Consider the following 13,540-nt stretch of genomic DNA (forward strand, 5'->3'; position numbering starts at 1 on the left):
GTGCCTCCCGCAGCAAAGACTTGACGCCACTACCTTCCTCCAGGGGGAAGAAAAAAAAGAAGAAAGCTACGCGGAAGAAGAGAAGGAGGTGAGGGCTCCAAGGGGCCACGAAACCCTGAAGATGGAGGAAGGGACAAAGGGGTTCTTGAGTTAGGCAGTGACTCCTCTGGGATTCAGATCCCCTCTTTGCCTCTTAACTTGCTGTGTGACCTTGGGCAAGTCACTTCACCTCTCTGAGCCTGTTTCCATTTCTATAAAATGGTAGAAATACCTACTTCTTGGGATTTTAGACAAGAAAGTTGATGTGGAAGCAGCTGTCATAGCGTCTGGCACATAGTAAATGATAGTTAATATGAAGCATGACCGTGACCATTAGTATTTACTTCTTTATGTATTTTTGGAGAACTCACTTCATGTAAGTGCCATGCCAGGCACTTTGATCTCACATAGTTATAGTTGTTTCTCTTGTGATGAGAAATCTTAAGATCTCATCTTTTAGCAACTTTCAAATACACAGTATTGACTCTAGTCATCATGACTCCTTTCTTTCATAGTTATTATCCCCATTTTAGAGATGAGAAAATAAAGGCTCAGAGAGGAGGTGACAGAACCTACAGACACTTGATTCTAGGCTCCTCAATTGCTTCTGCCACTACAAAAATGCCAAGGATAATTGACTTTATATTTTTTTCCAGCTATTGACTCTTTTGTACCGTATGAATTTTTTTCTATACACAATACTTTTACTTTTTTTGCATTTAAAATTGTTTTCAGGCTTTCTTCTAGGCTGTAAATCCCTACAATAAAAGCAGGTTCAGTGTTCCAGACCCCAAGGGGTGGTCAGAGAGTTGTTTCTTATATGACCTCAGTTCAGTCACTCAGTTGTGTCTGACTTTTTGCAACTCTATGGACTGCAGCACGCCAGGCTTCCCTGTCCTTCATCAACTCCCGGAGCTTGCTCAAACTCATGTCCATCGAGTTGCTGATGCCATCCAACCATCTCATCCTCTGTCATCCCCTTCTCCTCCTGCCTTCAATCTTTCCCAGCATCAGGGTCTTTTCCAATGAGTCAGTTCTTCACATCAGGTGGCCAAAGTATTGGAGTTTCAGCTTCAGTACCAGTCCTTCCAATGAATATTCAGGACTGATTTCCTTTTGAATGGACTGGTTTGATCTCCTTGCAGTCCATGGGACTCTCAAGAGTCTTCTCCAACACTACAGTTCAAAAGCATCAATTCTTCAGCACTCAGCTTTCTTTATGGTCCAACTCTCACATCCATACATGACTACTGCGAAAACGACAGTTTTGACTAGATGGACCTTTGTCGGCAAAGTAATGTCTCTGCTTTTTAATATGTTGGTCACAGCTTTTCTTCCAAGGAGCAAGCATCTTTTAATTTCATGGCTGCAGTCACCATCTGCAGTGATTTTGGAGCCCAAGAAGATAAAGTCTGTCACTGTTTCCATTGTTTCCCCATCTATTTGCCATGACGTGATGGGATCGGATGCCATGATCTTAGTCTTTTGAATGTTTAGTTTTAAGCCAGTTTTCCCACTCTCCTCTTTCACTTTCATCAAGACGCTCTTTAGTTCTCGTTCCTTAGAGGGGCAAGTTAAAAAACCTCGGAGGCAGTATTTGAAGAAGCCTCCAGGGGGCAGCAGAGAGCAGAATCTGGATGCCTTGGGCCCCAACTCCATGTTTTCAGGGGCTCTGTTTCCTTCACCCCTACTTTAGCCTAGTTCTAAGTGGTGAGGCCCAAAGAGGACCCAGAGGGTAATGTGAATGAAGACCTGAGTTCCAGCCATTCTATGGTGAGGGGTAGAATTGGGATAAGTGGCCTGAGCTTCCTGATTTTAGGAATGGGCAGGAGAACATGTCAAAGAAGGAAGCCAAAAAAAGAAGGAAGCCACAGGGATTAGGCTTCAGTCGTTCATCCCTTCATTCATTCAGTGTGTTGGGGGACAGGTGCTCTGATTCCCTAAGTCAGATTGTTTTTCAACCCTGCATCTCCACCTGCAGACATGTTTTATTTGACCTGCAAATTGTTTTTCGTCTTTTAAATTAATGGCCATTGTTTTAAACCCAGGAGATTTCATACGAAAATATGTTCTCTAACAGCTACTATTGAAAAGGCAAGTGCTTTAGAAGCCCAGGCCTGCATTCCTACCTGACACCTTCAGCTAATCTGAAAAGAAGCCATCCCCCTAGGTCAGGGGCTCCCTGGCTTAACCACAGGCCCCACCACTCCCTACCATCTACCCCCCAACCCGCTGCATCCATTTAAGCTGTCTGAGAGACAGGTCTCTGTTGGCATTGAGTTTGCAACTCCAGATACGTTTCAACCTTGGTATTTCATCAGTGGGAGAATAGGAAACTTAGAGCGAGCAGTGACATGCCTGAGGTGACTTGTGAATTAATGGGAGAGTCAAGTCACCTGAACCTCAGCCTGGAATCACAGTCATGATTCTAGGGCATCTCTGTTACCTGGGTAACCCCTGTGTGGCAAGGACCCATGCTGAGAACATCCTGGCAAGATGTCCTGCAGAAGTTTGGTCTGACCAGGGAGACAACAGGGTGGGGCAGAGGAGAGGCCTTTAAAGCATACACAGCGTGGGGAAGGGCAGCAGACAAAAATAAATTTGTGGTCCCACCAGGAGGGCAGCTATGGGGTGATGTAGTGATTGAGAACAAAGCCCCTGGGATCAGAGAGGCTTCAATTTGAATCTTAGCTCACTCACTTCTTCGCTGTATTTAGGCAACTGTCTTTAGGCAAGTCACTTCACCTCTCTGAATCTCACTTACTTTGTCTGAAAAAGGAGGATAGCAATTGTACCTACCTAAGAAGTATGTAGAAGAATTAAATGGAATAATACATATAATACATATAAAGCATGCAATAACATTTAAGACAAAGTATCATCCTTGATATGTGTTCCTGGAAGAGCTGAGACTGTGTCTGGGAACTGGAGAAAGGACCGATCCTGGCCCTTAAAGCCTCCGTCTCAAGCATGTCTTCTCTCCACGGCAGGTCCCCATCTTATAGCCCATCACCTGTCAAGAAGAAGAAGAAGAAAAGTTCCAAGAAACATAAGCGACACAGGTACTGTCCTTCCTCTTCTGCACACAGGGATGCCTCGGGTGGGGTTGGGGTGGGGGCGACAGTGGACGGCACTGAAAGGTCACTTGGAGGCTTATCATTTCATTAATGAAAAATACTCATCTGTGTATGGTCTTGTACTTGTAAGTTGTGTAACTTGAGACTCCTGTTGCAAAGACCAGAGACCTACTAACACCAACTCGGGCCTGTGGGGGATTTTTTCTGAGGAGACCAGCCAGGTCTCAGTGAAGCACTGGAACCAAAGCTGACACAACCCAAGCCCAATTCCATGGTGCACACGGGGCCGCACAGACCCTGTACCCTGTTCCCGTCTCTTCCTGTCACAGGCCCGATCACAAGAAGATACTGAATCTCTCTTGTTATTCTAAATTCCCATGGAGAGGCCTTTCTGATAGATCCAGCTGTGTCCTAGAGAATGGGATCATGTGAAACATCACTTCAGGATTGTCCATGTTTTGGACATACCTGTAGACAACTACTTGTGGACTATACTTAAGAGGCATTAGTAACTGAACGCACATTCCCAAGGGCTTCCCAGGTGGCTCAGTGGTAAAGAATCCACCTGCCAATGCAGGAGCCACAGAAGACTCAGGTTTGATTCCTGGGTTGGGAAGATTCCCTGGAGAGGGGATTGGCAACCCACTCCAGTATTCTTGCCTGGAAAATCCTATCAACAGAGGAGCCTGGTGGGCTACAGCCCATGGGATCTCAAAAGAGTCAGATATGACTGAGTGACTGAGCATGCACACACACATTCCAAAGGTGCTCACTATACACACGTTCATGCACACACACACACACATTTGTGGGGAAAAATAAAAGACAGGAACACTGTACATGAGAGGTCTCAAATCTGTGGTTCATGGGCCAAGCCAATATTTTGCAATACAAAAAGTTTTCCAGCACTTCTGTAAAATCAGAAGCTCTCCTCATTGGACCGATCTTTCCACAGGCAGCCATCCGCTGGAACTGAGGACTTGCTGTGCATTTAGACAGAGCCAGGGTGCCTCACTGTCCCCACCTAACCTGCCTCCCCCATCTACACACATTTACAAAGCTCGTTTGACCCCTGGAGGGCAGAGGGTTTATCTTCGTAAGCTATTTGCTGTGGTTGGCTGTGGATGACAGGGAAAGAGTGATTTATATTTTATTTTTGCTTATCTGTATCTTCCAATTTTTCTACACCGGTGGTGGATTACTTATGCAATTAAACAATCACAGCAGCACAAAAGGTAAGAGGTCATTTGGGTTCCCCGCCCTGCCACATCTCACCCCCACGTGGCTTTTCCCAACCCAGGGGTGTGGTCAGCTTTCAGCCCTTGTTGCCAGAATGGTTTATACTCAGTTTGGTCTCACAGATTATGTCCACCACCTGTCCAAGCATGCCCACTGATGCTGTCTGAGTTTGTGCTCAGTACAAGTGTGAAAGTGAAAGTCGCTCAGTCATGTCCGACTCTTTGCAGCCCCATGGACTATACAGTCCATGGAATTCTCCAGGCCAGAGTACTGGAGTGGGTAGCTAGCTGTTCCCTTCTCCAGGGGATCTTCCCAACCCAGGGATCAAACCCAGGTCTACTGCATTGCAGGCGGATTCTTTACCAACTGAGCCACAAGGGAAGCCCTTGTTAACCTGGTGTTTGAAATTCCCAATGTGGCGTTCCTTATCGAGGTTAGGGCCTGCCCGTGACCACAGACTGCGAGCTTGTCACCTTCCTGTGCTGAGCGATTTGTCGCAGTTTAGGGGTGGGATAGGAAGAGGGAGCATTTTTCTATATGGATCTTGGGAACCAAGTGGCGTCTCACTCAAGGGCTTCTCATAGGAAAGAGACTTGGCCAGAGGATTAGAAACAGACTTTCTTTCGGGGGCTACAGTTGGCCCAGGGATTGTCGGAAGTTTAGAGGGAAGGAAGACCATAAAGTGGGAAATTAGGAGCAGGAAATATGATCTGATTCTTCTGAAACCCTCGTCTACTGAGCATCACTCTAAATTAGTCCATTCTCTCCAAGTTCTTGAAATGTTTGGTTAATGATGGTTAACTTTTTGGAATTGGAAGCTAAAAGTAGAGGATGCATTTAACTTTTTCTTCTCCTCCAATTAACTAAGGTTTCAGGGTTTTAAAAAATCCCTTTTTCACACCTCTTTATTGAATACCCGTTATGTATCATGATTGAGGAGATTCTGGCCCCAGGAACAAAACAGTGACCAGAACCCAGTCCCTGCCTTCAACCCACATTCTAGTGGGCACAGTGGTAGTCATATTGTGAAGAAGTCTGTACATAGTGAGGCTCAGCTTGGCAGCTCACTCAGGGCTTGTGGGAACAGAGAGGGGGCCAAACCAACCTGAGGGGACTGGAAAATGCTACAGGAGGTGACATCTGAGAATGAGTTGGAGTTACACAAGTGAAGCTGTGTGGTCCTGGGCAACTTAATTCCTCTGTCTTTGTCAAATGGCTATCAGCAGTACTTTACAGGTTTGGGGGGAAGACTAAATGAGACTGTGTGTGAGCAATGCTTAGTACAGAGCCGGGACCCCAGTAGGAGTTCCACGTGTGGAAACTGGTTGTCCCTTGAAGATGCTGATGATGGTGAATCCACAACTAGGGAGAGAAAGAACCAAAGTGAGGCTTGGGGGAAGGGAAGAGGCAGAGGGACTCTTTGTCCCGGCCTCCTCATCCAGCCTTTTTCAGAACAGGCTTACTGACAAATTTGGGTGAGGATTGAAACACTGATAATCCAAAATGCAAGCCAAGGTTTCTCATATGATCTTCAAATCTAAAAGAGGAGGAGAAGTCACCAGATGCCCTGGTCCCCTTGCAGCTGACCACAAGTGCACTGATAGGGAGTCCCCCAGCGGTCCAATGGTTATGACGGTGCTTTCACTGCAGGGGGCATGGGTTTGATCCCTGGTGAGGGAACAGCCCAGAAAAAAAAAAGTTATAAATGTGCTGATACAACCATCCCAGGAAAAGAAACTCAGACTCACATTTATTTTCTTCCCCTACACCCTCTGTTCCTTTCTTCTCTCCTCTTCTTCATCTTCCCTCCCTCCCTGTCTCTCTCCCTTCCTTCCTCTCCCTCTCTCTTCCCTTTTTTCCCCCTCAATCAGGTCATTCTCCAAGAAGAGAAGGCACAGGTAAGCATTTTGTTGCCTCTGGTTGCTTGCTCAGCTTTCTGCTTTCCTAACCAAGTTTAGGTAGCATCTAGGGTCCAGCTCTCAGCCTCCACCTCTGTGTTCACTCCCCCTTCATCTTCCTGGGCCTCAGTTTCCTCCAAAATGAAGGCCATGATCTAGTTTCCCTGAAAGTTCCAAGCCAACTTTTAATTTCCACTAGGCCACATGGTTGCTGCTAGGCCAGTTCCTACGGATCCTTCTCCCTGGCAAGTCTTACCACCCTTCCCAGGGCCTGTTTGACCACTGGTTGAAATCTGGGTTGGGAACTCCCCTTGGTGGTCCAGCAGTTAAGACTCCACATTCTAATTCAAGAGTGTGTGCGTGTGTGCTCAGTTGTGTCTGACTCTTTTGTGACCCCACGGACTGTAGCCCACCAGGCTCCTCTGTCCATGGGATTTCCCAGGCGGGAATACTGGAGTGAGTTGCCATTTTCTCCTCCAGTGGATCTTCCTGACCCAGGGATCGAACCTGCGTCTCTCGCATTGGAAAGTGGATTCTTTACCACTGCACCACCTGGGAAGCCCCCACAATGCAGGCAGTGTGAGTTCAATACCTGAGTTCAACGTGAGCTCATTGAGAGTCAGGGAACTAAGATGTGCAGCATGGCCAAAAGAAAAAAGGAAATCTTGGGTTGGGAATGTAGAGAAGCATCACCCTACCAAAGCCTTCCCAGATCCTAGCTAAGGGATAGAGGCCTAGTATTGGAAACACAGGGTGAGCACAAATAAAGCTATAGCCTGTGGGGTACTCACTATAAATTAGATCCTATGCTAAGCCTTGTCCACATGCATGGGTATTTAATCTCTATACATCCCCATCACAACCCTGTGCAGAGGATATCTTTATTATTTCCATTTTACAGATAAAGAAACTAAGCCTCAGGAGATGTGGCCAACATGTCCACAGACACACAGTCAGAGGAGGCAGAGTCAAAACTACAACCCAAGTCTGTCTGACAGAGGATCAGAACAGCCTGCAGTGGCTTCCTAAATAACAGCAGTACAACTGCAGCCGCTGACAGAGTGCAAAACCCTTTCATTCATTCAGTTAACAAGTAGACACTGATTACCAAGGTAGTCTATTCACTTAGCCCAACATCTTAAGCAATGACCCCATTTCAAGGGCAAGGAAACTGGGTCTTTGAGAGGACAGGTAACCTGCCCGATGTCACACAGCAACTCAGCAGCAGAGCCAGGAGGTTAACTTGGTCTTTCAGTGAGGACCTGGGATCTCCACTGCCCAGGCTGAGTCCCAGACACAGAGATATATCCCACATCTCATGTCAAGATGTGATTTCAGTTGGATGAAATCAAATTTCCCCTTCCCAGGACTTGGGCCAATGATGGGTTCCTGGTGACCCCCTGAAGCCAGTCTGGCTTGATTATCAAATAGCATTTGCCTTTGGGGCCTCTGTTTGATGATGCGGAGACCCTGAGTCATCACCGTCCATTCTGCCCACAACCCGGTACTCTGACTTAAAAAAAAAAACAAAACCTGAATATTCATGAGCAGAACATTTCAGAATCTGCCAAACTTTAGGAGGCTTTAGAATATCTCCCTGGATTTTCCAGTCTTTTCTTTTAGAAAAGACTAAAACAGTAGTCAAGAGGGTAGACACTAGGGACCATTGATCTGGGGCCACATTCCAGCTCACCTGTATGATCCTGGTCAAGTGTCTCAGCCAATTTGAGGCTCAGTTTCCACTTTCTGTAAAATGAATACTTATTAAACATGCCATAGGTTGTCTATACATGTTAGTTGCTTAGTCATGTCCAACTCTTGCGACCCCATGGACTGTAACCCACCAGACTCCTCTGTCCATGGAATTCTCCAGGCCAGAGTACTGGAGTGGGTTACCATTCCCTTCTCCAGGGAATATTCCCTACCTAGGGATCGAACCTGGGTCTCTCGCATTTCAGGCAGATTCTTTACCATCTGAGCCACCAGGGAAGTCATAGGTTGTAGGGAGAGTGAAATGAGATTGTTGACAAAAGTATTAGTGAGTGCTTCCCCTAATAAAGCCTCAAAACATGGCAAATATGATTACCTTTACTACTGCTGTTACCGTTAAGCTACCAAAACCGATCTCAGCATCCTTTATTCCCTGTCCTCAGTCTGTATGTGTCGGCTGGTTGCTCTGGTTTTAGAAACGATCCATGTCCATTCCCAAACTGCCTGGATCTAGTGACCAGCGTGTGTTAAGCATTTTAACTACTTTATTTTTATCATTCGCTGGAATTTTGCATCTTTCAATTGATTGGCCATTTCTCATTCAGCTCCTCCAGCCCAAAAAGCAAAAGAAAGGAAGAGAAGAGGCACAAGAAACAGTATGTACATTCCACCTACAATGTACTGTCAATTTGGGGAGGTGGGGGACTGAGCTCTGAACGGCCAGAGGGTTAGAATTGCCAAAGAAAAAAGGAACGGGAGAGGGGGCTGGTGGGTGAGAAGGGAAAGGAAGGGGAAGACCAAACAACAGAACTGTGTGTAGACCTGCAGCTGTGGGTTTGGCATGCATGGGTGTGTAAGGTGGTGTTTGTTATGTGTGTGTGCATGTGTGTCTCTGTGTGCATGAAAGTGAATGGTGTACATGTCTGTGCCCATTGTGTGTGAATTCTGTGTGCCTGTATGTGCATTGTGTAACATTTGTACATGGTACATATATGCATAGTGTGCACTTTGTAAATATCTGTATATTTTTCTATTGTGCAAACATTTGTGTGCAATGTGGGTGCCTAGTGTGTATGTGTGTGTGATATATGACTGTGTTCACAAGAACGCATCACGTGTGCCCTTGCTTATGTGGGCATGAACTTAAACTGTGCATATCGGTGCTCTGTTTGTTACAGTGTGTCAGTTCCATGCCCTTGATGTGTGCACTGCTTACTTATCTGTGTGCATTACTCCTAGGGAGGGTGTGTGTGCGGGGGGGGGGGGGGGGGGTTACCAGTACACAAGTGTGCTGTGTGTGCATGGTGAGTAAGGGGGCTTGATCACGTGCGTGCACATGTGTGCGCATTCATGTGAGTTCCAGCCGTGGTCCCCAGGCTTAGAGCATGCAGATACTGGGGGAGCGCCTACCCCCAGCCTCGGTCCCCAGCTGGTCCTCGGTTTACAGCCAGTAGTAGAAATTCAAATCAGCCAGCACTGCCTGTAGAGTTCAGTTCCCAGTCAAATTAAAAGTAAATTTGGTTACAACCCACCTACTTTATACCCTTGCAAATGTTAGTGCATGTGTTTTCCAATCAACTAATATTTTATCTCCCACCAAGAAGCTTTTAAAGTGAGAATCAAAGGCAATGGGATGAAAGTCAGTGAGCTGCAGGGGAGGGAAAAGAGGAAGCAGGCACAGAGGGAGGCGCTCAGCTTTGCTGGCCAACCAAATGCCTCTTCATCCAAGGTCAGTGCAAAAGAGGGCATTTCAGGCACCATTACGAGGGTCTGGGGAATGCTCCACAAGGAAGCAGCAGGGCTGTAAGTTAGCTCAGGGAAGAACTTCCTGATCATCAAGCTTGTTCAAGTCAAGTCAAGAGGCAGTCACTGGTCATCTGTGTCGAGCATATGTTCGTCCTAAGCATAGACAGAGCACCTGTTCTCAGAGACATGAGCATCACTTGTCTGAAGGGCTGCAGTCTAGACAGTCACTAAGCAGGGCCTGGGCCCAGACCCCAGGAGTTCTGGGACAGTCATCAAAAAAAGAAAAAGTCACTGAGGTATGGACTGCCTGCCTGAGGACAGCAAAATGGCTACTTTGGCCAGCACCAAGTCTCAGAAATCGCAAGCAGGACATAAAAGAAGGTTCTGAAAGCCAGAAAAACAGGAGTCAGGAGAGGGAGAAGCAAGAAACACAAGGCACCCCTGAGATAAAGGTGGTTGTCCTTGCCAAAACCCATGGTTAGTTAAAGCTGCGTTTAAACAGGGAACCCCTGGAGTAACTTACTTCCGCTTGTTTAGCGTCCCTTAGAGAGGCCCTAACAGGTGGCAGGCCCTGTGTGGGGCCCAAGGACAGAGATTAGGCAGACATTCCTCCCAGTCTCGAGAGCTTACAGCACAGCAGGACACGGGAGACATGGGACAGGTCTTGGCACCACAGTGGCAGACGAAAGCTCAGGGCATGGTGGGACCCCAGGTGTAGGAAAGAGAGCGTGGTGCTAAGAGGAGGTTTCCTGTGAGAAGGATGGAGGTAACCATTCTAGGCTGCAGGTCAGGCAAGTGGTTTAAATCTCTGTACCTCAGTTTCTGCATCTATAAAATGGGAATAATAAGAGAATCCACTTTGTGGGTTGTTGTGAGGAGTAAATGAGCCCATTTAAGGAAAATGCTCAGAACCCAGTGCCTGACAGGCAGTGTGTGTTACAGTTTACCTGCTATGACCATCACCATCAGGACTTGATACAGTGTGGGAAACATGTGAGCCAGAATACCAGCACCTCGGTGTCACTTGAGCCTTGCAAACCAGGACTGTAGATGCCATGCAAAGAGGCTGGAGAGCTAGGCAGGGGCTGGCTCCTGAAGATGCTTGGGGTTCAAGGTCAGAGTTTGGACTTGACATGAGGACAGTGCAAGGGTTTTAAACAGAGAAGGGATCACATGACAAGATATACCTGAGTAAGAATACCTGAGTCCTTTGTTGGGATAACCAAGTGACCTTTTAATAGAATCATCTCTAACCACCCCTTGGCTTCCTGACTTGGCCCAAACTATTGACATTCCTTGTGTGTCCCCAGTGACCGCTGCCACTGCTATTGCTACTTCTAAGTCATTATTATTATTAGAGAGAGCTGAAGTAAGTGGTAGTGGTAGCAATTACACAAACCGTAATTCTTGTTGATAATGACATTTGTAACTCACTCTGAAAGTGGGCTTTTGACTCCATGCTAAGAATCCAGACTTAATTTTCCTGGTCTGAGTTACAGATTGGCAGCCCAAAAGCCTAATGGATTCTGCAACTGTGTTTTGTTTGCCCCAAACAGTGTCTTTTTTTTTAAATGAGCTTCCATTTAAAATAGGAATAAATTACACAAAAATCTCCATTTCTACATTTACCTGAAAAGTTAGAAGATCAGGTACCACAGCACTCTTCTGAAGGCAAAGTCACTTTCTTGCCCGTGCCCTCTGGTCAGTATTTCTTGAGTGCCCGACTGATTCACACATTATGGTATTTGACTGGCTCCTGAAATGGAGACCCCTGCCTTAGGCAAGGGAGAGGTGATGTGTGCAGGTGACATACACTCTGCTTCCGGAAGAGTCCTGGGGGTCAGGCTGTCTCCCCTGGACGACCCCCTTTCTGCTCCTTTGTGTTCAGGATGGCCAGTTACAAAGATGGGAAGTGAGGGTGATGCAGGGAGTCAGGGGTGCATGACCTTGGGACAGTTACTCAAGTGCAAGGGAACGATGTGTTCACAAGATCAAAACCTCTCTCTCTCTCCTCTGATTCCCTCCTTCTCACCCCCCACCCCCTCAAGATCGCGAAGCCGGCCCCGAAAATCTCGCCGCCACCGCCATCACCACTGCCCCTCACGGTCCCAGAGCTCAGAGTCCCGCTCCTCAAGCTGCGACAGCAGGTAACCCCCGCCCCGAGGCACCTCCTCACCCTGACCACAGCCCAGAGCCCGGCTAAGACACCGTCACCATCAGCTTTGCCTCCACCGTCACTGTTGGGGAAGCCGCTTTCCCAGCAGAGGGGCAGCCCCTGCCTCACACTTGGGCTGTCACCACTTCCTTGCAGAGGGGCTGCAGACAGAAGGACTTGCTGCCTCCACTTACAGGAACAGCAGCCACTGGACTTGCTAACACAGTGATTCCATGGCCAGGTGCTAAGCACTCTTCATGGTCCACTGCAGGATCCCCTCTGCAACCCTAGGAAGGAGGCACCATCGTCATCCCCATTTTAGAGATGAGGAAACTGAGGCACAGAGAGGAACTTGCCAGGCACTTAGCTGCTAAGTGACAGAGCTAGGGCTGAACCAGAGCATCTGGTTCATTTGGCTGCCTCTCACTCAGGGTTGTTCTAAGCGCAGAGAAGCTAAGCGACCCATGAAAGGTGACACAGCACAAGGTATCCAGTTCTGTGGCACTTCCGAGCCCTCTTGCTCCTAACATTGACCCTCTTTATGCTGACACATTGGCTGCCCTGGCCCGAGCAGGGGAAGAGGCCCTTGTGGATGAGAAGAACAAGAAAAAGAGGGAGTGGGGCTTGGTGTTTGAAATTGAGACCATTGGGAATGTCAAGGGCCCCTTGATGGTACCAGGCCAATTTCCAGATGGCAGAGGCTCTTTTATTCTTTCTTAAGTCCTTCTCACACTTGGCCTATGTAGTCACGTAGTCACCTCACCTGGGGAGATTTAAAAATCTCACTGTCCTGGTCCCGCCACATTCGCAGCTAAATCAGAATGTCTACAGGAAGGAAGAGGAGGAAGAGAAATAGGAATCTAAACTCGACTCTGAACCAGGCATTGTGCTGCAATTGCAAATAGATTCTGCCTCTTAATCATCCCCGTCACACCATGAGCCAGACCAGAGCTTCTCTGCCTTGGCTGCTCCATGATTGCTGTGGAAGTCTAAAAATACCAGTGCCTGGATCCCATCTCCAGACATTCTGATCTAATCCAGATATGCGAGGAGCAGGTGTGAGAGCAGCCCCTGACATCGAGGACTCGCCCCAGTAGCTGTGGTGTTCCCACATCACACAAGGCTGCTCTGTGATCCTGAGTGATCCAAACAAAACCAAGACCCTCTTGGAACCAGGTGCAAGCCTGGACAAAACAGGGACATTTTTCACGACCCCAAAGTGACCCTGCATCTCTCCATCCTCCCTCTTTACCAGTGATAGCCTTAACCTCAGTCTAGTCTCCCCTCCTTCTAAGTAAGACTGGTCAAGACACCCAATCAGAGAATTACCTCTGTTCCCTGACAGCATCCAGTCAGATCAAAGCCCCAGCTCTTTACATGCTCCCCAGAGTCCCCGACCACATGCTCCTAATAGATTCTCTCTGACCACCCCCCACCCCGACAGAAACGTCCTCCACTCGCCCATGGTGCGTGTCCTCCATCACTGCAGGGAGCAGTAACAAGACGCTTGTTTGAGCACAAGGTGCCCCCGTTGGCCTTTGTCCGGAGGGCGTTGACACACTGCGCTCGACTGCATTATTGACATTTACAGCTGAGAAGCCTGCGTGTTGGTGGGCAGAGGGGCGACTGGCAGAGCTGGCGCCAGGACCCAGGTCCGTGTGACTCAGCCCAAGCCT

General features: G+C 47.8%; 1 protein-coding gene across 1 annotated transcript in view; it reads left to right on the forward strand.

The window, feature by feature from the left end:
• The window catches only part of SRRM4 (serine/arginine repetitive matrix 4), a 167,492-nt gene that overhangs the window by 129,033 nt on the left and 24,919 nt on the right, over window positions 1-13,540 (forward strand). The window contains exons 3-7 of the mRNA XM_006060958.4: window positions 2-88; window positions 3,030-3,101; window positions 6,227-6,253; window positions 8,569-8,619; window positions 11,758-11,856. Of these exons, the coding sequence (XP_006061020.3) occupies window positions 2-88; window positions 3,030-3,101; window positions 6,227-6,253; window positions 8,569-8,619; window positions 11,758-11,856 (336 nt within the window). The remainder of the gene's footprint in view (window position 1; window positions 89-3,029; window positions 3,102-6,226; window positions 6,254-8,568; window positions 8,620-11,757; window positions 11,857-13,540) is intronic.

The sequence above is a fragment of the Bubalus bubalis genome, chromosome 17 (genome assembly GCF_019923935.1).
Source record: "Bubalus bubalis isolate 160015118507 breed Murrah chromosome 17, NDDB_SH_1, whole genome shotgun sequence".
Taxonomy (NCBI): domain Eukaryota; kingdom Metazoa; phylum Chordata; class Mammalia; order Artiodactyla; family Bovidae; genus Bubalus; species Bubalus bubalis.